The sequence below is a fragment of the Bubalus bubalis genome, chromosome 8 (genome assembly GCF_019923935.1).
Source record: "Bubalus bubalis isolate 160015118507 breed Murrah chromosome 8, NDDB_SH_1, whole genome shotgun sequence".
Taxonomy (NCBI): domain Eukaryota; kingdom Metazoa; phylum Chordata; class Mammalia; order Artiodactyla; family Bovidae; genus Bubalus; species Bubalus bubalis.
In genome coordinates, this window is record NC_059164.1 from 84,797,687 (window position 1) to 84,825,167 (window position 27,481).

Sequence of the window (27,481 nt, forward strand, 5' to 3'; positions counted from 1 at the left end):
TGGCAACCCACTCCAGTGTTCTTGCTTGAAGAATGCCATGGACAGAGGAGCCTGGTGGGCTACCGTCCATGGGGTCGCAGAGTCAGACACGACTGAAGTGACTTAGCACCATGAAGTATGTGTCATCTTAGTTCCCTGACCCATAGTTCAAACCCATGTCTCCTGCAGTCGAAGTGTGGAGTCTTAACCACTGTACCGCCAGGGAAGTCCTGGGGATGCTTATGGTTCTGATTGAGCAAGTTATCTACTCAATTTTTATTTAAGTTATGGTAAAGATGATATTTAGCAGTTGATTTCAAATACTGTATTCCTTAGGCTCATTTTCTTCAGAAAATTACTTTAAGAAACTGGGATATGAAAACACTGAGAAGATAAATTGACATAAGTGGGCATATTTTGTATTATATCAGATGACTACATTATTTATCATTTAGCTCAAAAAGAAAACTTGAAAAGTAAATGGGCATCTTTTTGTCATTTTTCAGTGAAGATGCATATTCTTACAGAGTAGCTTTGGGTTTTGGAGATAGTTATTATTACTTTATTCAACCATGTTAACTCAGATTTTCCCCCTTGCTAATATTTTGAATAGTGAAAGTGATTATTAAGTATAAAAATTAGACAAAGACAAATTTTTACTCTCTAGAAAATATTTATTGACACATTTTAATTTCCTTTCTATTTTCTGAGAAATAAACATAATACACAAAATACAGTAAAATGCACTTTTCCCATTTCAAATAAATATAGTTTACTCTTGTAAAAAATTTAATAATCTGTGTAATTCACCACAGTATCTTAATCAGTGAAATAAGGCAAAGAAAACCTCTAGCTAAATTGTCACTTATTTTAAGATTCTCTTGGCTTTTTGCTAGAGAAAAGGAAAACTATTCTCTGTAGAATTATATTGAGACTTGGAGACTGCTGCTTCTAGTTTGGAGAAGGCAAAGATAAGTTCCTTTATATAAAGTGTTTAGTGTCAAAATGAGTCTCAGTTTGGCAGAAGGATAACATCCAGGTCTTTGCTGAATGAACTAAAGTTATATGTAAACTTTTTCTGTTAATACTTCCTAGAAACTAGACTGCATTCTGAATTATAATGATTCCTTTGTATCACATGAGTAATTTTTCAAAATTAGTGGTTAAGTATTTAAGTTAACACTTATGTATGTAATATAAACCCAAGACAGAATGTTAAAGCTCTATTAACAGGCAAGGTTAAAATAATGGTGCTATACACTATGGATTTATCCTTTTCACAATTGTTATTCTTAATGTTATAAGAACTGAAATCTACTGAATTATACAGACTTAACACAGACTCATATACACATATATCCCTGATCAGTTTGAGACAAAGTTATAGTTTGCTCTTGTAAGTAGTAAGAATATTTTTAGTAACCAGCAAAAATCACATTTAGGTAGTCACCAATCTTCAGAGTGTACTTATGTATAATCTATTTCTCCTCAAAAGAATATATCACCAAGTAATAAAAGTCATTAGTACTGTCTAACTTCCTATGTTAGCAGTTATTTGGAACTTTATATACTAGTAAGCTTATGGAAGTAAATCAAACTTTACTGTAGCTCCAACTCCACCTAGCATGTTTCAGCACATTTACATGGATGCAGAAATGCTGGTCAAACTCTGCCAAAGCATAAACCTCAAAGCATAACTGTGTTCAGTAAAAATCTTACACAGGCTATAAAGTGGGTATTAGATCTGTCCTCAGCATTACAAAAGGTATCAACTATTGTCCAGGTGGTGCTTTATCATATATGGGACTTTTCCCACTTCCTTTCAAAGAGTGGAACGTTATGTGCTTGGGTATCCTTTTATGGCAACATTTTCATTTCTACACATTTCTGAAACAGTTAAGTGTGTGTTCAAAAAATTCACAAGTCCAGTAAAATAAATTTGTGGTTTCCTTCTTTGACAGTCTCTATAATTCCTCCATCTCAAAATGTGTGTTAAAGCTGTTCGCCATGGATGTGTGTTCAAAGATCCTCGACAGGCTTGGTTTCAACAGTTCCACTGAATGACAAGGCAGGTGCTGAGTGGTGTCATTCTTCAGAGCCATCATTTGGTCTGTCCCAGGCTCCCGTCTGTCATAGTAGAGAGCCCAGAGCAGAGTAATGGTGAGAATCATGGCCAGGATCTGTGTCACTCCAATGGAGATCCCCAGAAACCTCAGCACCTGCAGCTGTTTGGTTCCTCTCAAAAAGGAATACATTTTCTTCCCACAACCCTGTAAAAGAAATAATATGGTCAATATTCCTCTGTGTTACAGAGGATCAAAATAGTGAAAAATAAAATCATCCATCAGTTAGTGGAACCAAACAACTTGAATTACAAACTTTTAAGATAGTGACTCTCAAGAGGGAACCCCTGTGAGCCGCTGGATTGGAGATAGAGGTGTGCATTCTTTGAAAATAAATTTTAATTATTAAAATAACTGCCTTCTTTTTTCCTTCCCCAGATTCTATAAATAACTCAACTAAATCAAGGAAATCAAGGCTACTGAACCAGCCTATTGTTAATTTGTGGATTATAGTAGAGGAGAGGAATACATAAAACATAACTCTTAAATTTCCAAAGACACTTATAAGTAACTATACCCTAATAAGTCATTACTTGTAAGAAATAAAAATCATGTAAAACTAGTCACAGACACATTTCAGTAACTACCTTTTCTGGTATACCATGTAATGCAAATTAACAGCAAAACATTAGCAAAGTTTTATCAATTTCACCAAAAGTGAAGTTAAAATATTTATAAGTAATACTATTGATACTTAATACTGCTTTAATAAAATAACTTCTCTATTCATCTTGCCTAGTTAATATACACACACACACGCACACACACACACTGAGAAACCAAAATAGATGACACAAAGACAATCACCGACACTCAGGTATTTTTCAAAGAGTTCCACTCAGGAAATTCATCAGAACCCACTCACACTTATGCTTATATGTAATTCTAATATCCTTATATGACACCATATAGATCATGAACTTCAGAGCCAGAATTCTGAATTCAAATCCCTGCTCTGCTATTTATAAGCTTTGTGACTGTTCATGTTACTTAATCTCTCTGTGATTCAGTTTTCTTGTATGAAAACATGAATAATAATAGGGCCGGCCTGTTTGTGATCTTGGGGAAATTAAATGAACAAGCACAATTAAACACCTAGAATGTGATCTCATATATAGTAAGAGCTCAGTAGGGATCAGATTTATCTGGTATATCAGCCCACAGAAGATTAGAAAGCACAAATTAAAAGAGCTGCAAAATCTATGAAAAGCAGTTATTAATGGACAAGTATGAGTACAAAACTTTTTTAGAGAATGAAACACCAAAAGCATGGCATTGTGTTCCCACTGAGTACTGATGAAATAATCCTTGCCCACCTGTAACAGTGAAGGTGGGGGGTCACTGTTTCTCAAGACAGTGAAGTAACTATCCAAAATGATGTTTGCCACCGAGACTTTAGATCATGACTCTCCTCATGATGCAAAAAAAGATTTAACATAGATTGGAAAGAGGCACATCAAAACTACTTAAAAAGGTTTAGCTTCAGACATTTGGAAATTAACATCATTGCTGAGTAATGCAGCACAGATCATCATATCCATCTCCAAAGAAATTGATATAAAATGGCTTTGCATGGTTTAGTTGACTCCTCAACTATGTTTTCAGTACTTAGTACAAAAGTGGATCTTTAATGAATAAAGAACAATTAAAATAAATTCCACAATTAAAGGTAAACTACTCAAGAAATGCATATGCTAATGATACAACCCTGTGAAACAAGTCAATTATTATTTGATTTTTACCTTTTCAGCAGTCTCTGGTGCTTAAATTTTATATAGTTCTTCCCATTGGCATGTAAAGATCTCCCATCCCTTTAGACTAACTCACTCTAAGCTGAATAACTATGCAGAAAAGGTAATACTTTTTAATTTGTGATTAAAACAAAGCAGAAATCAACTGTGCTTCATACTCTGGCATGCAGTAAAGTCTGTTTCAATTTTATTTTAAACAGCCACATATACCAAAACAAAGATACAGTAAATTATATTATCTAGGATATTTGGGAATGTGATATATTGATAACAGTGAATGTTCCAGAGTGGGAGGGGAACTTAGAAGTCAAAAAGTTCAGCTTTTTAATTTGTAAAAATATGGCTAAAAAGCACTTCTAGAGTAACATCCACAAAACTGGCAGAAAAAGGACCTCTGAATAGCCTGTCCCCCATATAAGCAATGAAAGCACTACAGAAAATTGTCAGAGTCAACTTTTTTTTGAACTCTGGAAATTAACCAAATGCTTGCAGCAATCTGAGGAGCATTTATTCAAGAGAAGCACCTGAATCTCAGTAAGAACAGCAAACTTTGTGGCATTTTAATTTGCTTTACTCCCATACCCCTTCCCCAGCTCTGCAGGAGCCTTGAAAATAAACAGCCCACAATTATGGTAAAAATCAGTGGTCTGGCAGCCACCAAAGGCAACAGAAAAGGGTTGGAGCTCCTTCAAAGACCCACTGTCAGAGAACTGTCATTATTTGTCCTATCTGGTGGTTCCCTGAAAGAGCTCACTAGCAAAGCTGTCTTTATTTGTCTTGACTTGCAGTTCAACCTGGGCAACAGAATTTTCCCTCTGGGGAGTATTTGTCAAAAGCATTCACAGGTAACTGCTCAACACTGAGGCTGCCTGAGGCAGTGGATAATAGTTGCACACATGGGCTAGTCAAAAGCCAAAGGGGAAAAACTGGAGAATGTGAAGTCCTTTGTGGTTTTGGCAAAGCTCTGACATATTTGCAGGGATCTAGAAAGTTACACATGTGAGTAAGGTTATGCTCAATCCCAGGAGTGTGCACATGTTCAAGAAAGAACTAAGAAGGCCCTAAGATCTCACCTCTGGCTCATATTAATTGAGGCTCTATGCTTCCTCAGCAAAGTCTGGAAGACTTACTGGTTCTGGGAATCTAAGGAAACCTCAGTGGCCACACAAGAAAATGCAACAAAATATTAAGACAATCCAGGCTGTCATGAATGGGTTTGGATCCCAGTGAAAAAAGGTTTTCAGTTCCGCCCAAAAAAGTGGACATAGGATTGTATCGTTATGGCTCATAGTCAGGACCTGGCCTCCTTAGAGATCACTGGACTGGAAGATTATCTCCATGTCAAGGAGGGTAAAGGTGGTTTATTCAAAGCAAAGGTCCTAGTTAGACTCCTCAATTTTTTTTTTAATTTTATTTTTAAACTTTACAATATTGTATTGGTTTTGCCAAATATCAATTTTTAATAAATAAATCAGCCCTATTACTTCTTCATTTAGTTTACAAAGATAACTCCCAAACTAGACAGAATGTAAGTATTTAGTTTAGTACTAAGTTTGTCATCAGAATTTATTAAATTACAGTTTGTCCTTCTCTATCAAAAACCCCTCAAAAAGAGATGTTATCTATAGACTCTTTAAAATAAATAAAACCAATTGCCATCTCTAGGTACTTCAACTTATATCTGAATACCACACCAGACTACCAAATTCTGCCATGCTGCAATATATTAACCTGTGCCCTTACGTTTTATTTTCCACTGAAGTGTATTTCAATGATATTGAAGAACACCATAAGAAATTACTCTATAAAATTTTTGAAAAATAATATTGAAGGTATTTTCCTAGGTATTTTAGAGTGGTAGATATAAAACTGCACTTGAGCAAATACTTTAGAATTTTGCTCCCTTTGAAAAACTAGAATACATGCCCTCCAAACATTAAAATGATCCAGACGATTATGTGTCGTTTCACCTGGGCTTTCAGAAAGCTCAAGGACAAATATGAAACTAAACCACAGTAATCCCATTTGCCTTCACATCAAGCATGTCCAATTACTCTTTCTTTAATCCTGGCTTTCTACCGCTATTTATGTATTTTTCCCTTCCAGTTTTATTGAGTTATAATTCACACAGCACTGTGTAAGTTTAGGGCATACAACATAATAATTTGACTTACATATATCATGAAATGATTATCACAATAAGTTTACTGAATATCCATCATCTCATATAGATACAAAAGAAAAGAAAAAGAAGAAACATTTTTACATTTAAGAGTTGTAATGAGAACTCTTAGGATTTACTCTCTTAACAACTTTTATATATAACACACAGCAATGTTAATTATATTAATCATGTTCTACATTACTTCTCTAGGACTTATTTAGCTTTATCCAATAAATAAATCTTATTTTTATTATTCATCCATTGTGCCTTTTTGTTGTATGTTGCATTAAATCATTTAATAAAAAATATACAAGGTGTAAACATATAAATAAAGCACAAATCCCTCTACATTGTGTACAATTTAATATTTCTTTGGTAATTCAGGAGGCACTGTAAAAACTTGCAGCCTATTAGGTATCACGCTGAATTTCAGGGAATTGCTTACACCATTACTTAAAGTTAAGGATTAACTTTCCAAATGAATATTCTTCTTCTTGAAAAGAGAGTATTTTTTTCAGATTTCTGTGTACAATATGATTGTCTGCCTCAGCCACTCTCTGAATTCTTCATAGAAACAGCTCCAGGGTTTATGGCCTATTCTGCAACATCCTCTTCAAAGTAGTTCAGTCTGAATACAAGTTGTGAGCTTATTTTGAGCCAGTCAAATAATCATGAATAAGATTCACACTTTTCAGTATAAACTTGGATTTTTTTGTTGAAAAGCAAGACACTAAGTCTAGAGAAAAAAAAATATAAATGTGTCTCTATATAATCTATTCTACTATTCACAGATATTTAGTTGCACAAATAAACACTGTTGAGTGTTTGCTGTTGAGTGAGACAAAAAAGAAAACAGAAATGTTAGAGTTCAAAACTGCATTCCATTTCACAAAGACTCTTTTACTCACAATAGGAAATAACTAAATTGCATTTATTTGCTTTTCTCAAAATAAAATACTGAGTTGATTTACCTTGAATATGTTTTCTTCCTAAATAAAGCCATGTTAGCACTGCATTAATAACCTCAGATAATTCAAAGGTATGGAATAAGACAAGCTGGCTAACCTACTTTGCTCGCTGCAATGTTAAAATTCTGGTCAACTGTAAATAACAACACTACCATTTTATCAGAGAGAAATCACTAATCCCTGTATTTCCTGGAATCTATCTGAAGGCATGTCAAGATGCCTTACTTCACTTGAGGAAATTATACACTTGAAATTATTCTCTGATCAAGCTCCAAGATGAGTTTCTAAAATTAGAAGAACTCCTGTGGCTTTTCAGTACTCAATATTCACAGGCCACATCAAAAAATTAGACAGACTTCTAATGTGCTTATGAAGATAAAGTATAAATAAAATCTAGGTGCCAATACATGCCAGTATTGATATCTTCATAACTGATTTTTCATAATAAACATAACTCCCAAGTTTGAGATGACAGTGTTAATTATGAAGTACAAATAAATAACATTCAGTCCTATTTATTTTAAAATTGAAAAACTGAGTGATAGCAGTTCATGAGTTCATGAGCTTTAAAGAGGTTGGAGCAAAAGTTCTCCACTGATAAGCATAAGCTCTGCAGGAAAATAAACCCGTCCTTAAAAAAAATTAAACAGCAAGTAATAAAATTCACTACAAGATTTTCTGTTTTGTTAAGAGTAAAGTTACTCAAACCCATACACAGGAAAAGCAGTAGAAAAAGTCTTCATGTATCTCAAAAAAACCCACAGACACTTGTATCTCATTTCATCTTCACAAGATCCCCATTAGAGATGAAGAATCCCAAGTTTAAAAGACTATATTTATTGGACATCTGTCATTTTTACCAAAAATATGAGGGTGAAAGAGGAGAGTGAAAAAGCTATCTTAAAGCTCAACATTATAAAAACTCAGATTATGGCATCCAGTCCCATCACTTCATGGCTAATAGAAGGGGGAAAGTGAAAGCCGTGACAGATTTTATTTTCTTGGGCTCCAAAATCACCGTAGATGGTGACTGCAGCCGTGAAATTAAAAGATGCTTGCTCCTTGGAAGGAAAGCTATGAAAAGCTAGACAGCATGTTAAAAAGCAGAGACATCAGTTTGTGACAAAGATCAGTATAGTCAAAATTATGGTTTTTCCAATATTGATGTACAGATGTGAGAGTGGAACCATAAAAATGGCTGAGTGCTGAAGAATGGATGCTTTTAAATTGTGGTACTGGAGAAGACTCTTAACAGTCCCTTGTACAGCAAGGAGATCAAACCAGTCAATCCTAAAGGAAATCAACCCTGAATATTTATTGGAAGGACTGATGCTGAAGCTGAAGTTCCAGTACTTTGGCCACCTGATGTGAAGAGCCCGCTCACTGGAAAAAGACCCTGATGCTGGGAAAGGCTGAAGACAAAAGGAAAAGGGAACTGCAGAGGATGAGATGAGTAGACAGCATCACTGACTCAATGCACATGATTCCAGCAAACTCCAGGAGACAGTGAAGGACAGAGGAGCCTGGTGTGCTATAGTCCATGGGGTTGCAAAGAGTCAGACATGACTTAGTGACTGAACAACAAGTGTCAGAAAACCCAGAAGGTAGTATTCTCCCTAGGAAGGTGAGGTGCAGGGGCAGATGTTCACTGTCTGAGCAGAAAATGTATAAATACAAATCGCTAATTAGACATCATCTCTCACTAGGCGCTTTTGTCCACCTAAATGTTTGTCCTTAAGAACTGGAAAAATGTGAAAATGAAATGAGAAACCACATGAAGTCCCCAAAACCTTGATCTAAAATCTACCTTCGGCCAACACAAACAGAACTAGAAAATGCATATTTTCCTGCCATTACTAGCAAAATTTAGGGCAATTTGGTTAGTTAAAAATCTAATCATGGGTCACTATTTTTTCTATTTACCCTAATAAATGTTAATAAATTCCTGTTATAATTGTCATTTGCTACCACCATGCATTGAAGGTTTGTGTTTATTTCGTGTCAAGTGATTTGCGAAGGGTTTCTTATTAAGTAGCTTAATTTTTTTAAAATTATAATGAGGCAGATACTACTACTATCTCATTTGATGGATAAGGAAATTGAGGTTTAGAAGTGAAAAAATCTACAAACACTCAGCTTTCTCCTCACCATGTACTCCACGTCTTGAAATTTTAGTGACTAATACAAGTACGGGCTTTGGAATCAAATAGATCTGAGTTCAGTCACTGACTAGCTCTATGAAACTGGACTAGGGCACTGAACCTCTCTGTGCCTCACCTTTCTTATCTGTAAAATGGAGATAATGATATAGCACCTTCAAATAAATGTTATAGGGCTTATATATACATTTATATAACGTACATAAAATGCTTGCTCAGAGAGTTCTATATGTGACTCTATTTGAAAAACCCTATGTGTCCTTTTCAATCCCTAATTTACTTTGACTCTCTGCTATTACTGTAGTATATATTACAGACAGGCACTATTTGAAGGGTTGTAAACATGCTAATTCACTCACATGAGATGGGTATTTGTTATCTTCATTTTAAAGGTAATAAAAGTGAAGCACAGAGAGGTTAACCCAAAGAGTCTAGCTTGGAGACTAGCCTTAACCTGAACCATGGTTCCTCACTAAGGAAAACTCGTTCCTAGAATCCTCTCCTCCATTGGCCTTTAGGACAATGCTTTCCATTTCTTCTCTATCTACAACAGGTGTCTTCTCTGTCTTTAAGTATTGCCATTCCCCAACTTCTGTCCTTTGCTGCATATATTATGCCATCTCTTTGTGTAGTTTTATCGCCTCCTACATATTGATAACACCTGGAAACTGTTAAGACATCCCACTTGCCCTAGTCTGTTCTCCACTCTTCCTAGCATAGCATTTTCTACAGGAACATAGCCTCCTATCCAGAGACCACACTTACCAGCCTTCCTTGCTGCTAAGCACAGTCTTGTAAGCCCAGGGAACGTGTGCAGAGGTGCGGAGGGCAGAGCTTCATGCATTGGATGCTCCCCGTCCTACTTCCTCCTCCTCCCCACTACTGCAACTTAAGGAAAATAGGAGCAATTGTGGAAGACAAATGTTTAAAAAAGTGACACTGTCTAACCACCCAAGACCCCTGGGTAAACCTGTACAATAGGGCTGCCTGGCAGCCTGGACCAGCTGGCTGACCTATGAGAGAGAAACAGAGTTCTACCTTATGCAAGCCATTGTATTTGGAGCTAGCACTTTCCTAAACAGGGCACACAAAACCCAGATCTCTGGCTGAATTCTGTCTCCTGAGCTTCATACTTCCTAGTGGGTTTCTGCACATGGAAGCCCTGACAGGAACCTTAAGCTCAGCATTTCCAAAATGGAGCTAATCAAATCCTACTGCTCCCCTCAACAAATGACTTCTTCATCTCTCCAGAGTCCAAGTCAATGTCAAGCATCCTTGTCCCTGCAGCTTCCCTGTCACTCACTCCCCACACCCACCCCAGTCATCATTCTATTCATTCTTCCCCTTTAACTTTCTTTCACATTCATTCCCTCCTTGCCCTCCTCAATGGCACACCTGAATTCCAGCCCTTATAATCACTCATGTGAATTACCTGCACAGTTCCCTACCTGATTCCCTTCTCACCCCATCAAGACACAATTCTCACCTCCACTCAGACTCCACAAAGCCAACCTAATGATTTTTTTAAAGCATAAATTTAAAATTGTTACTCTGTGAGGTACTTTCTCACGTCAAAATATTATTATGGCTTTCTATATCGGTACCTTCTAAAGGCAAAATTTGCAAGTCTCTACTAATAAAGCACAGGAGGAAAAATAAATTGTTTGAATAGTGAATAGGTAACAGGAAACTCGCCAGTGACTATATTGAGACAGAGAGAGAAAGGAAAGAAGGCATTTGTATACCCAAAGCAAAACCGGCAGAACAGTTCAAGACCTGATTAGATCAAGCAAAGCTTGAAGATAAAAGGAATTTCCACCCCCACCAAGCCCAAACTGGTCCTGCAAGGCTTGGATGATAAGACAGCTATCACCCCAGGTCCCAGTCAACCCCGATCCCTGCCAGCAGTTAAGGGAGGAGATAATGAAGTCAGCAGAGAAGCACAAGGGAGTGTCTTTGCCTTTATATAAAGGAGCCTTCAGAATGGAACTTCTTGGGGATATTCCATCTAAATAACCATGGAACTTGAAAAGCTTCCTACCGTTCACCGTTCAGGCAATTCTATGTGTGTTTATCTGAAAATGGCGCTTCATCATTAATAAATCAGCATCCCATAACTACTCTGTCCTCAGCTTTGCTTTCCTAACAATGCCTCAAATTGGTGAACTTGTTTGTCTTTTCATCTGACTCACAGACTTCAGGATAAAATACACGCATTAGCAGGACATACAGGGCTTTTCATAAGTCAGCGCCTGCCCTGTCCAGCCCTTCCCATGCCCCTTGCACCCACTGGGCTGTCCTGCTTCTAGCTCTAATTCTGCACCATTGCCTCTGCCTGAAAAGTCCTTTAGGGACCCAAGCCACCCACATGTTTTTCGGCAACTGGCTAACATTCACTTGGCCTTTAATAAGACTGGAGACCCAGTATCTACTACCTGCTCTGTGTGTTCTCACCGCACAACTCCATTATAAGACAGTGGCAATGAAGAACCGCCCACCCAGTGTCAGGCTTCTTCCCATGCCCCAGGTCAGGATCATCTCCTTCCCACCTCTTTTCCTAGTCACTGACGGGAGGATCATTCCTTCACAGATTTAACCAATTTCACGGTAGTGCAACTGGATGGTACCTGGCCAAGGTTCTAAGCTGTTACCTCTTCCTTCCTGCCTCGGGCTCCTTTTTTCAACACTTGCCCCTAATTTTGTTTGTTTGGGGCATGGCAATTTACCTGGTCCCGAGAAGAATCCTACTAGCAGCACAACAGCAGGATGAGCTGGGAAAAAAATAATCCATCCCATACCTAGGTAGAGCCTGCCAGAAGGCCACACCCCATTCCCCACCCCATCCTTCTGTACCCACAACACTCTGTCATCTTTTTTCCTCTGGTTCAGAAGTGCTGACATAATATTTATGTGTGTAGGATGCTGTGTGTGAAAATCATAAATTTAAACTTCTATTAGTCAAAGCAGACACATGGGACTGACTCACCTTTCTAATTCTAACAAAAATGTTGGCAGGAGACGAGTATTAACAAAGAGAGTTGAGGGCTGAGATTATTGCCCCTCCCCAGAAAAAATGTACACAGATTATAAAATGAATATCATTTTCAAGGACAGCAGGGTGCAAAGAAGATGGGTGGGGCCAGGACCTCCAATCCCAGGAAAGCTGAATTCCTGATTCTCAGCTCACCGAAAGGTTAACACACAACTGGGAGAAAAGCCTCAAAACAAGCCATCTCACATGATCACCATGGCTGCCCCCACCTTCAACTTAGGGGAGCATCTCTGCATGTCCGTTTGCTTTCTGAGAGGACTGCAGACCTAGACACACCATCATCATCTCCGTTCTTCTTCCTGCAAGTCTGGACTCAGAGAGAAAGACACATCCCCTTCATACCCACACCCCTCAGGCTCGTGCTTAGTCGTGTCCGACTCTGAGACCCCATGAACTGTAACCCAGCCAGACTCTTCTGTCCATGGGAGTCTCCAGGCCAGAATACTGGAGTGGGTTGCCATTTCCTCCTCCAGGGGATCTTTCCGACCCAGGGATCGAACCCAAGACTCCTGCATCTCCTGCATTGCAGGCAGATTCTTTTACTGCTAAGCCAGCGGGGAAGCCCTGCCCTCCTCTATCTCTCTATTTATATAGGGAGGTTTCTGTCACTCAGAAAAGAAACAAAAAACCATCTAAAAAGGAAGAAATGGTTTAGCGCAAAATTATTTGCCATAAAGGAAAGTATTAAGAATATTTGATATTCAAACCCAATACCACAGGGAACTTGTCAAGATTAAAGGTCTAAAGAAAAAGTGTCTAAATGGCACAGAGCTTCATGGAAACCAGCTGACTGTCTGGCCCTTGCATAACCTCTGTGAATAACTAATTTTCTGAAGAAGCAGTCCATCTCTGAACAGTTGTCTTTCTCCTAACTACAAAACAAAGGATTGTGTCTTTGGACATATACTTTATTTGACTCTCTCTCCCTCTTGCTTGTACATTTGAGTTGGTCCTTTTGAAATAGGGCCTGTTGTGAGTGTGCTTACCTCCATTTCTTTTTCTTGAGGTGGCACAGAGGATAAAAATGCTTTTTCAATTTTTTTTTGAGGAGATGTTTTTTCTTCATTTTCTATCTGAGATAGCAAGCACTGTAACTATTCCCTACAACTGTGTTTCTTCACACTTTTAGGTATATTGTTTTTTCCCGAGAAAAGCTGATGAAAGCTATGGATACCGGTCACTGAAAAAATGCATGCAAAATATCAAAAACAATTACAACAGTATCACTTTTCTCTTGAAGCCCATCCAAGAGTTGGGCTTGGGGTAAAGTCCCTGGGCAAGGAGTAAGAAGTCCCTATTTTACCCAAACTTTTAACTCTACCAGCCTTCTTTAGTCTTCTTTCTCTCTTCTTATTCTCCAGTCAAGTCTAGAGCTCTAGTAGCTGACAGGATGGAAAACTCAGCAAGGGAGAGAAGGAAGAGATGCATCTTAGTCCTGTATTTTACCAACTTAAACTCTGATGTTTCATTGAAGCCAAGTCTCACACCTAATATTTAGAGAGTGTGAGTACATTAAAAATCAAATTAGAGGGTAGGAAGTAGCCAGGAATCTGTGGTCCAGCCACCTCCAGGTTGAAGGAGGGGTAGCTTTTACACTTGCAGTTTTCTGGGCGAAAAGATACTCTTCAAAAATCTTTGCCAGGCCAAATCCTTGTCACCAACTGGGCTAGATTCAAATGTCATCTCCTAAGAGAACCTGTTCCTAAACAGCCTGTCTTAAGTAATCCCTTCATAGGGTTTCCCTGATAGTTCAGTTGGTAAAGAATCCACCTGCAATGCAGGAGACCCTGGTTTAATTCCTGGGTCAGGAAGATCCACTGGAGAAGGGATAGGCTACCCACTCCAGTATTCTTGGGCTTCCCTTCTGGCTCAGCTTGTAAAAAAATCTGCCTGCAATGAGGGCAGCTGGGTTCAATCCCTGGGTTGGGGAGATCCCCTGGAGAAGGGAAAGGCTACCCATTCCACTATAGTCCATGGGGTCACAAAGAGTTGGACACGACTGAGTGACTTTCACTTCACTTTCACCAAGAAAGTCATTCTTTAGCACATGGCCCTGTTCAGAGTCTTCAAAGTGCTTTTCACCACTTGAAATGATCTTTTATTGCTATTTTTTTCTTGTTAAATGTCTAACTAGAATATAAGTTATACTGCAGGAGAACTTTTTGTCTCCAACATTCTCCACTATATCTTCAGCATTCACAACAGCACTTGGAAACCAGTAAGCAAAACTTTTGAAAGAATGAATGGAACAGAACCAAATTGATGTTCAGAGATATTTTCATCTGTGAATTTTTGAATGTATACTTTTATACAAGTGGATAGCTCATTACGGATATTTGAGGATCTGTGTGCCAAACCAAACAATACCTCTGATAAAAATGTTTTTAAAATGTGTGATTACTGCTCTATTTCCACTCTGTCATTTTTCACAGATTTTAAATATTTCATAAAATATTATTGGGTCAGGGACCATGCAGGCCACCAGATGGTTCAGAATGATTTATTTCCTTGATTTCAGACTGCTGAAGAAAGATTGCAGGAAGAAAGTCAGTTCTTATCTCTAAGCTTACAGAATATGAAAGATAAAAGGGACCTTGAAGTTCATCTAGTCCAGATTCACTCTTAATTTAAAAATCCATTCTACCCACCAATGACACAGTTATCTGACCTTGACTTTAATATTTTTAGTGATGAGACACTCACTGTTTTACAAGAGAACCTTTATCACAATTGGACGGATTTTGATGAGCAAGGTCTTCCTTCTATTGATTCAAAATTTCCTTCCTGTAACTTCTGGCCCTTGGAGCAACAATGAATAAGTCTAGTTCCTGTTCAGAATGATGAATTTTGAAATATTGGAGACATCAAAATATCTCTTTTTAGTACTTACTATTTCAGAATAAATTTCCTGAATACCAATAGCTGTTCCTCACTTGTTTACCCTTTTAGACCCCTCATAGTTCAGGTGGATGATCTCTGGGCACACTGCAATTAGGAAACATGTTCTTCAGGGCAGAGAGGAATTAACTCTTATCTTTAATGATGGATTTAATTGTATTTGTGCCATAAAGCTACTAAGTTATCCACTTTTGTAAGTCAGCTATACATATAATTATGTGCTATATCATTATCAATATCAGCATCTGTTATTAATTATAAAATGCAAATTACTCTGATATAATGAACCTCTATCTCTGCTGGAAGTCTGTCTATAGAACATCTCAGAACTGATAATGTCAGCTTGCTTTTGAAAGTCTTTGATGAAAATATGAAAAATCTTTTAAAATAATATGGATCATCAATTGGCCCATGCACAATAGTGTAGCTCTTTTTAATCTTAAAATTCATGTAACAGCAATTATAGACATCCTGAAGTAAAGCACCATTAAAATACTACCAGGAAAAGTGAATTGCCTTTTTAAACCAAAAATTTTCATTAAATATTTAATTAATTGCTTCTCAACTAAGTAACAAAATTGAAGTGAATCTGTCCATATTCAGATTTTGTGGGAAGATATGGCAAATACATCCATGTTCTGTCATTCTCAAGGGTCAATATTGGTTATAATCATGTTACTAGTATTAATCACCAAAGAAGGTAGAAATTATTATATATGTAGCCCAATAATTTCCCATATTGACTTCCTACTCCTAAGAATTAACAAATGGATTAGACTAAGTTCACACTAGGAACACTGATAGGTTTAAACTCATATGTCTACATTCACATCTCTTCTGTAATCATCTGGGGCTTTTTATGGATTTTGGTTTTGGATTTTATTCTGAATTTTTTTTTTTTATCCCAGGAGGCAGCACTCCCTGGGGCTCACATTCCAATAAGTAAATGTCTGTCTATAATCATCTGTTTTGCTTTTTTTTTTTAAACCTAGTGGTGAGTTATAATGTCTTTGAATATCCACAATTATGTCTGCATTTACTATTATCTTAGAAATATTTAGCACAGCCTCCTGTTTTATGAAATCAACAAGACTTTTAACTATTGAACTTAGGTGACCATCCCTACTACAGATACCAACCAATATTCAACTTTAACCCCCCCAAAAAGATGTAGCATATCACTGAGGAACTCAAGAGACACTGAACAAATAATTCTTTGTTCAATATATCTTGTATATTCTTTTCATTCAAAGCCAAAATGCTACTAAGCATAATATGCTTCAAATGATAACATCTAAACACAATACTTCCCAGTAGTGTGGGGCATGACTACAAGTATTTTGATTATTCTTTAAAATAAACAACCTGAGTTATTCAGCTGCTTCAAAAATTCTCGGCCCCTCCAAATTCATATGTTAAGGACCTAATCCCCAGAACTTCAGAATGTGATCTTATTTGAAAATAGAGTCTCTGCAGATAGAGTTAGTTAAGATGAGGTCATAGCAGGGAAGGATGGGCCCCTGGTCCAGTGTGACTGGTGTCCTTATGAAAAAGGGAAACTTGGAGACAAATGCAAACAGGGAGACTGCCATGTAAAGATAAAGGCAGAGACGTGGGTGATGCTTCTACAAGCCAAGGAATGCCAGTGATGGACAGCAAACCACCAGAAACTGAGGGAGGGGCCCAGAACAGATGTTTCCTCACAGGCATCAGAAGGAACCGACCTTGCTGACACCTTCATCTCAGACATACAGCCTTTAGAACTGTGAGTCAATAAATACGTTTTGTTTAAGCTACTCACACTGTGGTACTTTCCTACCTTAGGAAGACTAACACAATTCTGAATCTCTTAAAAATATTTGGCACTTCTCTCTGTGGCATGTCTTCAGAGCCCAAAGAACTTTACTTTGGATATCTTAAATGTGACATAGCCTTGTCCTCTCAGATGAATTTTTTAACAGCCAAAAGTTACTCATATTTAAGATATGTATGAGATGAAGCACTTGTATGGGTAATCCAGCATCTTTTTCAAATTTATTAATTTAAACTATAATAAAACTGATTTTCTCTTTGTGTATCTTTACAACTGACTTTAGCAGATGGCCTAAAAGGTGTTTGGAACAATAATAGTATTTCCAGGGAAAAACAGATATGTGTTGTGTGTATATATCATATTATGAATGGTGTCAATTTTATTTTTATGTTAAGATGATTTGTGGTACCCAGATGCTTGACTCGTGAGGTATCTGGGAAATGATCCCAGCCCATCAGCTGGAGCAGCTTCCTGGCATCTGATTTACATTTTGAGCCTCTATTCTAGATCAAGACTATAAAACCTCCTGTAAAGATGTTTATATCTGTGTGATCCTACATAGGAACTGCTAGTCCCAAGTAGCTGTGGAGCACTTAAAATGTGGCTAATGCAACTGAGCAAATGCAATTTTTATTTGGTTTAATTTTAATTGAAATAAGAACATGTAGCTATTGGCTGGTAAAGAATCCACCTGCAATGCAGGAGACCTGGGTTTGATTCCTGGGTCGGGAAGATCCCCTGGAGAAGGAATAGACTATCCACTCCAGTATCCTTGGGCTTCCCAGGTGGCTCAGATGGTAAAGAATCCACCTGCAATGTGGGAGACCTGGGTTCAATCCCTAGGTTGGGAACATCCCCTGGAGGAGCGCATGAAAGCCCACTCCAGTATTCTTGCCTGGAGAATCCCCATGGACAAGGAGCCTGGCGGGCTACAGTCCATGGGGTCTCAAAGAGTCAGACATGACTGAGAGACTAAGCACAGCACAGCTATCCTCAGCACAGCACAACTATACTGGAATGATGTAGTTCTAGATTTTAACTTGAAAATAAGATTCCCCTAACGAAGTTTGAAAGTCACCATTAAAAATGAAGGAATAAGAACAATTCTGCTAACAAATGAATAACTGATGATTCCGATAAATTCTCCCAGAAAACATAACTATGAAAGTTTCTTGGCCACTTGACAACTGATTTGAATCCTAGTGAGCATCTGTCATTAAACCAGCTAAAACTAACATCACTGATCATTAACCAGCAGGGGGACCTGAAGACTTGAGGACAGCATTTTCTCTGGGGAGTGGAGAGAAACACACAATTGGTGTGTGTGTGTGTGTGTGTGTGTGTGTGTTTTGTCATTTTGTTTTGTTTTGTTTGTTTTCTTCCTCTCCCCTACTCCCATGTTTTAGAATATACGGAAGCCCTAAATACCTATTCTGCTCAGGAACTCCAAACCTTGTCTTCCTGAAAATCCAGTTAGTCACACACTCTGCATGTCTATTTTAAAAGCACCCTTAGGAGACAGCAATGGAGCTTGGTTCTAGATAACACAGTTCAAACTCCAATTAATTCTAAAACCTAATCTTTCCCAATTTTCTCTGTTAAAATGTGATCAGTATTCAGACTTTTATATTTATTTTTAGCTTGGTTCCCTTTCTTCACATTTCAGAGGAAAAATATTTCAAGTTCTTCATATTTAGATAGAGGAGGAAAACTGCATTGGCCTGTTGTTGGTTCTTCACTTCCATGATAAGTGAATGACACATGGCCTTACCTCTTGATAGAGGTCACTGAGATCTTCCTGGTGGGCCTGTTTGGAACATCCTGGGAATTCCCTAACACAACAGGAATCCGGGGGCCAGTCCATCTCTGTCATTTCCAGCCAGTCGGTGAAATAGACAACTCCACAGCACTTGAACTGCAAAAGAATGACTGGTCAGGCTCAGAAACAACAAAAATATTTTCTTAACTTTTGGGAGATTAAACGTTAGATTTCTCAAATTTTTGCACCCAGAGCTAAAGTCACTTCTGTCATCAAGTAATGATATGTGCACATTCTATGCTGACAACAGAAATGTAGGAGAGGACTTCATAATGGAACAATTCGGAACAATAATGCCCATAATGCAAGAAGACAGATCAGGCATGACTGAGACTCACTCCCCAAGTGTAAGCTCCTCTACAAGTGATCATGGAGCGATAGTATTAATATGCATACTAACAAAACAAATAGCTGAAATCATGCATTTAACATTAAGCGTCTAGCTACTAGGGAATAGTTGATCAATCTGTTTGCATATTGCCTAGTTACCGACTTAACTGCTTCATAAATTCAAATATTATACTAAATGTTTCTGCAATCTCTGTAGAAAGATTTTTGGCCAACAGCCCGCATCACAAATATTACCCAACTTGAGTTCATTAACCACTAAATTTCCAAAAATTTCTGAGATATAAACATAGGTTTGGCCGACAAATTTTTATTCAACTGAGTGAGAATCTTGAAAAAAGCTGTCATACCCTATCACCATAATCTCAGAAAAAATGATGTGCTTTTAGCTTGAATAAAGTTGGGTTTAAGACAAACTAAATTGTCTTTTTTTTTTTTTTAAGTCTCATTTCACCAAGTATTAACAAAAACTTTCTCTGGCCAAGGTTTAGAAACACTGCTTAAGGACTGCTTAATTTAGATTAGATTCAGAGTAATTAACTATGAAAACTTTCTGCCCTTGGGTAGAGGAGGATTACTCTTCCATACAGTCAGAAAGAAAGACTATACATGAGCAGTCACTGAGAAGAATTCTGCCAAGAGCGGCTGGCTTTGAAAATCATGTGGGCCAACTGATCAATCTGTGTTCAGGATTAACTCTGCATCATAAAATATCACAACCCACCATTTCAAAATTTATCTAAAACAAACTTTAAAGAATTCTGAACTTCTTTTGTGAAATGAAACAAGAGATGATTTAACATGTTTTCAGTTGTTTAAACATCTATTTTGAAAGAGAAAAAAAATCATCTTGAATACTATAAATGATGAATCACTGATGCTATGAGTAATATTAAATTTTCCAAGAAACTTGAGAAATAATTTTAGTATTTTCCTTTTATATATTTTTGTCTAAAAGATACAATTATACCACAAATATCACAAATTAAGGCAAACATAGTTTAATACCATATATTTCACCTGTCATTAAGTATCCATAAAAACACACACATAGTAGAAATGACCACTTTCTCAAAATCATAAACTACTACATTTCCAGGTTAGTCTTTTTACATCCCTGCATGCAGAGGAAACCTACTTCTCATTTCCTAACATCGTGTGTTTTTCTGTGTGATGACAGGAGGACAGTTCTGGGAACACTCTGACTCCATCCACAATAGAACAGTCCATTTATCTGGCCTTGTCACGAAGTGAGGGGCTGCACAGAAATGACTTTTCCAAATAATTTAAGCATTTCACGTTCTGGACCAAACACTCTTTTATTTTAATAAGTCACTGAGATATTGTTTCTTTTTACATAATTGTTTTTCTTCATCAATAGAAGATACTGAATTGATACTGAAATTCTTCCTGAGAACTCCCTTATGACACAAACCCATTCTTAAGCCATACATCACTATGGACTACATCTCCTTAGACTATTCCTGCCTCCTGTAGAGTCACATTGTGAGATGGAATCACTCCTCTAACATGTTGTCAACTGGAAAATCCCACCACCATTTCACATAAGCAGAACCATGGTCTCTGATGAACAGGTCAAGTAAGTTACCAAGATCACCAATCAGTAAGTGATGGAGCCTATTCATTCCCAAGCCTGTACTCCCACCTCTATGTTAAAAAAAAAAAATAGATTTTTAGCATCAGTTTTTTTAAAAAGTATTGAATAAACATCACTAGATCTCAAGTGAGTGTCCACTAAAGTGAGATGCATGCCTAAACCACACTGAATGAAAAGTCAGGAAAACTGCTGCCTGACAAGGTCGCTGTCAGCTCTACAATTTATTTTGGGAGAAGAGTGTTATCAGCTGAACTGTGTCCTCCCGACCCTACCAGCAAAATTCATGGGGTGAGGTTCTAACCTCCAGAATGTGACCATATTTGGGAAGAAATATCTTTACAGAAGTAATTTAATTAATCTAAGGTCACAAGGGTGGGACCTAGTCCCATATGCTGCTGTTTAGTCGCTCAGATGTGTCTGACTCTTTGTAACTCCATGGACTGTAGCCCACCAGGCTCCTCTGTCCATGGGATTCTTCAGGCAAGAATACTGGAGTGGGTTGAAATTTCCTTCTCCGGGAATCCCATAGGACTGATGTCTTTATAAGAAGGGGAAATTTAAATACAGAGGGAAGATGACACAAAAGAAGACACAGGGAGATGACTTTGGCCATCTGCAAGCCCAGGACAGAGGTCTCAGAAAAAAAGCAATCCTGCTGATGCCTTGATCTCAGACTTCCAGCCTCCAGAATTGTGAGACAATACATTTCTGATGTTTAAGCCACCCAGTCTGTGGTACTTTGTTATGGATGCAGCTCTAGCAAATTAATACAAGGGCCTTTCAAAAACTCTTCCAGGAGGCCCTGAGGTTTTCCCCACCTCCTTTTGGGTGAAATAGGCCTACGAGATGGAGGAGAGAACTTAATATACAACAAATCCAAAAACAGGAGTGCTACTGTTTGCAGTGCTATACCGTCTACCTAAGTTGGATCCCTCTTTGTACCATTAGGGAGGAAAAAAAAAAAAAACACCTCATTTTATTTTTTGACTTGGAATATCATGGTCTACATCACAAATCTCAGAAAATAAAGAGCTCTGGGAAGCTCCCATTCAGGGCAGTAGCTGAACACAGCTTACTATAAATTCCCCACATGCTTCATTTATTTTCCCTTCACATTGCTTTTAATACAGAGGAAAAGTAAACAAACAAAGTCAGGAAGCATTTAAATAAACAGGAAATCTGTGCTGCAATGATAATTTTCACCATCTCAACAACTGCAACACAAAGAGCCAGATTTGGAGTTTACCCTGGTCTTGAACCTCTGCACGTATCCAAGACAGAGTGACTGAGCAGATAGCAGAACACCTATTGTGCAAGACACTGATCCTCAAACACTCGGAGCCCAGGGTAAATGACATGAACAGAAAGAGATATACTTGGTCACCTGAGAATCTCACTCCAATCACGAGGAAACTGCTTGGGAGAAGAACTTTGCTTGAATCAATGGTTAAAGTAACCAGATTTTAATCAACTAAATATAGTCCCTCTTTGAGAAGATAATGGGATGAGGTGCTATATGCAAGGTAAGTACAAAAACCTAAAAGCACCTAACTTTGTAATGTTATGTTAACAATCATAAGCTAAATGAGATCAAACTCAGGATCCCATTTAATTTTTTCAACACCCAGAAGAGACAGGTGCTTTTATTATCCCCATTTTGCAGATGAGGAGACTGAGGCTTAAAGAAGTTAAGAAAATTAGAGAAGCTCATGTAATAGTAAGCAGCAGAGCTAGAATTTGAAGGAAGGTCTTTCTTTCTAAAAAGCTATGCTTTTAATGATATACTGAGTCCTAATTCCCCAATGAGACCCATTATTTTAAATTTCTTAATGGTGTTTAAATTATAGAGAGCTCTAAAAATAATGAAAAATGATCCATTCAAATACAGCTTGGGTAGTTATCAAGGAATTCTCATTAAAAAGGGAAAATTTACAGTAGTTTAGCAAAAGAGCTTTAAAAAACTCTAAAGTATACGTGAACCATATGAAATGAAGGGGAAATGATGTATATGGGAAGAAAAGCAGGGCATAGAGCTACTTCAAGTATTTCTTGATAAAGAACTACACCAGTGGTAACTAAATCATGGGCTTAACTGTTCAACACAGAGAAAATGACCAAAGCCAAAGCTCTGCACACTCATGAACATGTGCCATTTATTCCATAACCTCTACCTTAGAAAATGTAGCACTTACCTCTCTCTGAAAAAAATTCCAAGCATGAGTAAGCCACCGGTATCTCGGTAAGCCATAATTTGTCATTCTGGCTTTCAAAGTGACCATGTCTGACCACTGAACTGGAACCTAGAAATTAAAAGAAACAAAATATCAACAACTGTAACATTCAAACAGCCACATTCAGACACATATGTGTTTACATATTCACAAACACAATCACTCATAGACTCATCCACATATACTTACTTGGAATATACTGCAGTTGACAGATACTATCTTAAATTTACATTTGTTTGTGGTTTAAATTAACTCAGGGTTATTAAATACTTAGTGAATAAGCTCTACATGTGCTAAATGAGGAGTTACTTCATACTAAGCAAAATAATGTGAAATCACTTAATGCCAATATCAAGTTTAAGGAAATCACAAACAAATAAGCTATGTGTTCTATGGGCTTCCCTGATGGCACAAACAGTAAAGAATCTGCCTGCAATGTGTTCTATAGATACACCTGAAGAGCTCCTAAAAATAAATGATCCTGCTGAAAAATGCCCTTTGATTTGAGTACATAATGCTATGAAATTGTTCTTTGAAGTGATTACAGATTATGATACTAAAATCAACAGAGAAGAATTAAGAAGAGAAAGAGTTAAGTTCAAGTCAAGCCTCATTCTAGAATAACCTTGTAAATATATTTTCAAGAATTGGATTTTAGAGGCAATTGACAGAGTTTAATCACAACAGAGCTTCAGGTACACAACACAACAGCTGGCAAGAAATCAAGTTTCAGCATATCATGCTGTGATTTTCTTATAGCTGGAATTTGATTTATTAAAACATTGTTTTGAATTTTTATATCTGTCATGAGAGACATTAATCTATAGTTTTCTTTTAATCTCTTTATCTAGTTTTTGGCATCATGATAATGCTGGCTACATAGAATGAGTTGGAAGGTATTCCCTCCTCTTCAACCTTTTTGGAAGGGTTTGTATAGATTTATCTACAGTGCCACAGGAGAAATGGGGTCGCACAAATCGTAGTCTCGCCACACCTGTGGTATTAAGGTAACTCTTAGGAGACTAGACAGACGTCCACATCTGATCTATGGGGCAATATGAACTGGGCTTAGCTGAGCAAATGTGACACTAATTCAAGATTCATATCTTTTTGAAATCTTATTTTTAACAATAGTAATAGCAACAGTAGTTTAAAAATTCCTGGCCACAAAAAATCTTCATTTTGTTCCTTTGTTAATTTTCATTTTTATTACTTGGAAATGCACAATACAAAAGAAAACACCCCAACATCTAGGTACACAACTTTGTTCCCTAAATAATAAGCTGATTGGGTATTCTTTGTGTTCATATGGTTTCAACAAAGTTCAGAGAACTAACCAAAGTTCAAGCTACTTCCTATAAATTCTTATTATCTCATATCCTTTGAACATAAAATAAATGGAAGTGAAATAAATTCTCTAGAAATGTATAATCTGAAGCAGTTAATATTATTGACAGATTTTATCTAGAGAAGGAATGATGAATGGGAAGTGAATATGTATAAAAAACAGAAATAATGGGGAAATAGGCTGTCTGACCCCAAATATCTTGATTTGGTTATTGCTATTGTTCAGTCACTAAGTTGTGTCTGACTCTTTGCAACCCCATGGATTCCAGCATGCCAGGCTTCCCTGTCCTTCATTACCTCCCAGAGTTTGCTCAAAGTCGTGTTCATTGTGTCGATGATGCCATTCAACCATCTCATCCTCTATTGCCCCCCTTCTCCTCTCGCCCTCAGTCTTTCCCAGGATCAGGATCTTTTTGGTTATTAGATCTGGTTATTAGAACAGTCTTATTTTTAATTTATTTTCCAAAATAAATATAAGTTGTTTCCCTCTTGTGACCACAATCCATCTGAGACTAAATATAGCAAGAAACAGAGGAGGTCATTGAGGTTCTGGCACAAAATACAGTGATCTGGCCATGAAGGAAAACACACACGTATATTGGCTTCTTGCGTGGAACAGCTAAGAGCACAAAGCCCATTCTATGTAAAGGCTGGGTTCTGCAAAATTTGGCAGCTAATAAACCTTAATGGCACTTTTCATTCACACTGCTATTAGTGCAAAAGCAATAAAAAAAATTCTGACAAACTTTTTTCCTAAAGGACTACTTTCCACATTTCTCTTTTAAACAGCCCTTATTTTATCCTGGTGACTTAATGGAGGGGGGAGGAGATTTACACAAGCAAAACAGTGATGTATGCTTCAGCTGGCACAGCAGTGTACACCCATGCAGCACCACTGTGATACTAAGAAAATATTTGCCAATGACCCCTTCGTAGAATAGGAGAAAGTACCTAAAATACATACATTCCTGTCTCCTCAAGTTCCTTAGAACTACATTAGAGTCCAAAGATTTCCTTTCAAATACTTAAATTAATTCATTTCAAACTCATTATAACTTAGGAAATTAATCAAATATTAATATGACATACACACTATACAAACCATTTTTAAAATCCACTAGAAAGTAAACTCACTTTGAAAACCTTTTAATTACCAAAAAAGAACAAAAATGTTGAAATGAGGCCATCGAGAATTATATAGTTAAGTTCAGTCACTCAGTCGTGTCCGACTCTGCAACCCCATGGACCGCAGCACACCAGGCTTCCCTGTCCATCACCAACTTCTGGAGCTTGCTCAAAGTTATGTCCATCGAGTTGGTGATGCCATCCAACCATCTCATCCTCTGTCCTCCCCTTCTCCTCCTGCCTTCAATCTTTCCCAGCACCAATTTACTGTATAATTACTGTATAATTTATGAGAATTATATAATTTACTATCTATTCTTAAATGTTAAGGAGATCCATGTGTTTTTTGAAATCAGAAACAATTAATGACACCAAAACTGAGTCCCTGGACCCAATTACCACTTCACTTACTTAACAAACCTAGTTTCTAGGGATAGTGTGAAAATATGATTTTCAAAGACAGCAAGAGCCTTTCTATTTTAATGGGACATTTTGTTTTGAAGATAGTGTTTAACTTTATATTAAACTAGCTAGAACCTGCCCTGACTTTTCAATTTTTAACAGAGAAGAAAATAACCATAAATTCCCTCTTCTTCCTGAGAGTTGTCACATATTGAAAGCGTGAGTATTTTCAGAGGGGTTCAGAGGTGTGGCAGTGCCAAAGGGCAGCCTACGTGTAAGCTGAATTATGTAGAGTAGCCACTAGGCTGTAATTATCACTTAGTATTAAAACAGAGTCACAGTACAGTTGCAGATTCAACATAGAACCTTTAAAAACTGCATCAGCACCAGAAATGTCTTCAATTTTCTAACACAGCTCCCAAAATGCCTCTCAGAAACGTAAAAGAATTTTCTCTTCTCAAGAGCTCTTAGGGGCTTCCCTGATGATCTGGAGGTTAAGACTCCACGCTTCCACTGCAGTGGGCAAGGGTTTGATCCCTGGTCAAGGAACTAAGAGCTCATATGCCACGCAGACAAATAAATACATAGTAAAAAATCAAACAAACAAACAAAAAGAGCACTCTTAAGTTTTGAAATGTTGAGGACTCATCTGGAGAACTTGCCACAAATACGAATACCCAGTCCCCGCCTTTCCCTCTATTCCAATTTAGCAGGTCTGGCCTACAGACTTATACTGTGCATTTTAAAGAATCACTCTGATGGACTCATGCTATACACAACCCAAAGACTACATGTTGAAAAAAGCATCATCTTCCTGAAATAGAATTCTTCTACGAGGCTCAGAGTAGGCAGCCTTCACAGACATACAAAGGTGCTCAACCTCACTGATAATCAATGCACCAATTTTTACCAATGGAGTGAGCAAACATTAAAGAAGTAATAATGCCCAGTGGAGCAAAGGTGTGAGTGGTAAACCAAACATGGCTGGTAAAACCTTAAGGTTAAGAAACTCATTCTCATTCATTCTAACGCACACTTCTTAATTTGGAAGAAGACAGTTCAGCTTGCTGTAAACAGAAGGGCATGTTTCCTAGACATCATCCTACAGCTGAAGTCAGCATTTTACAAGGTTTTCAAGTAGCTTTTCAAGATTTCTTAAGACCTGTTGCAAATGTGAACATTTCTTATTATTCACTCAGAACTTCATAAAATTGTTCAAGAACATATATTATTTTGGTTTATTATATCCATATCTAAGCAATCTTTGGAATTAAAGACATGTATTGGAGTAGAGGAAATGAAATATTACAAATTACACTTTGGAACTAACTGTGATGTAGAGACAGGAGAGAAAACATTACATTTTAGAAGTATTGGGAGTATGCATTGTGACAGAAAGCATAAACATTCAAATTAATAACCATGTGCCTAACAAACCCAGAGTATCTGATTTAAAAGGCTGAACAAATACTGTTTCAGAGTGTGGTTATATTCCATTTTGAACTCACCATTATTTCTTGTTCATATGTCCAAACACCACAAGCCAGTTCTACACAGAAAATGACAAGTAAACTTCCAAAATACTGTAGGAGAACAGAAAATGAATGCTGTTAGGATAGAATCAAAGTAAAATACAGTCATCAGAGACAAGCTAAGTATTATTCAGTGTTGTTCACCCAAAGAA

The 27,481-nt window shown here is 37.4% G+C and overlaps 1 protein-coding gene across 3 annotated transcripts in view; it reads right to left on the reverse strand.

The window, feature by feature from the left end:
* Positions 1-807: 807 nt before the first annotated feature.
* Positions 808-27,481, reverse strand: part of TSPAN12 (tetraspanin 12) — a 65,502-nt gene continuing 38,828 nt past the window's right edge. For all 3 annotated transcript variants that reach the window (XM_006049628.4, XM_025291405.3, XM_006049629.4), the window contains 4 exons: positions 27,306-27,380; positions 22,885-22,992; positions 18,679-18,822; positions 808-2,249 (listed from right to left, as the gene is read on the reverse strand). In XM_006049628.4, the coding sequence (XP_006049690.1) occupies positions 1,944-2,249; positions 18,679-18,822; positions 22,885-22,992; positions 27,306-27,380 (633 nt within the window). In that variant the 3' untranslated portion in view covers positions 808-1,943. The remainder of the gene's footprint in view (positions 2,250-18,678; positions 18,823-22,884; positions 22,993-27,305; positions 27,381-27,481) is intronic.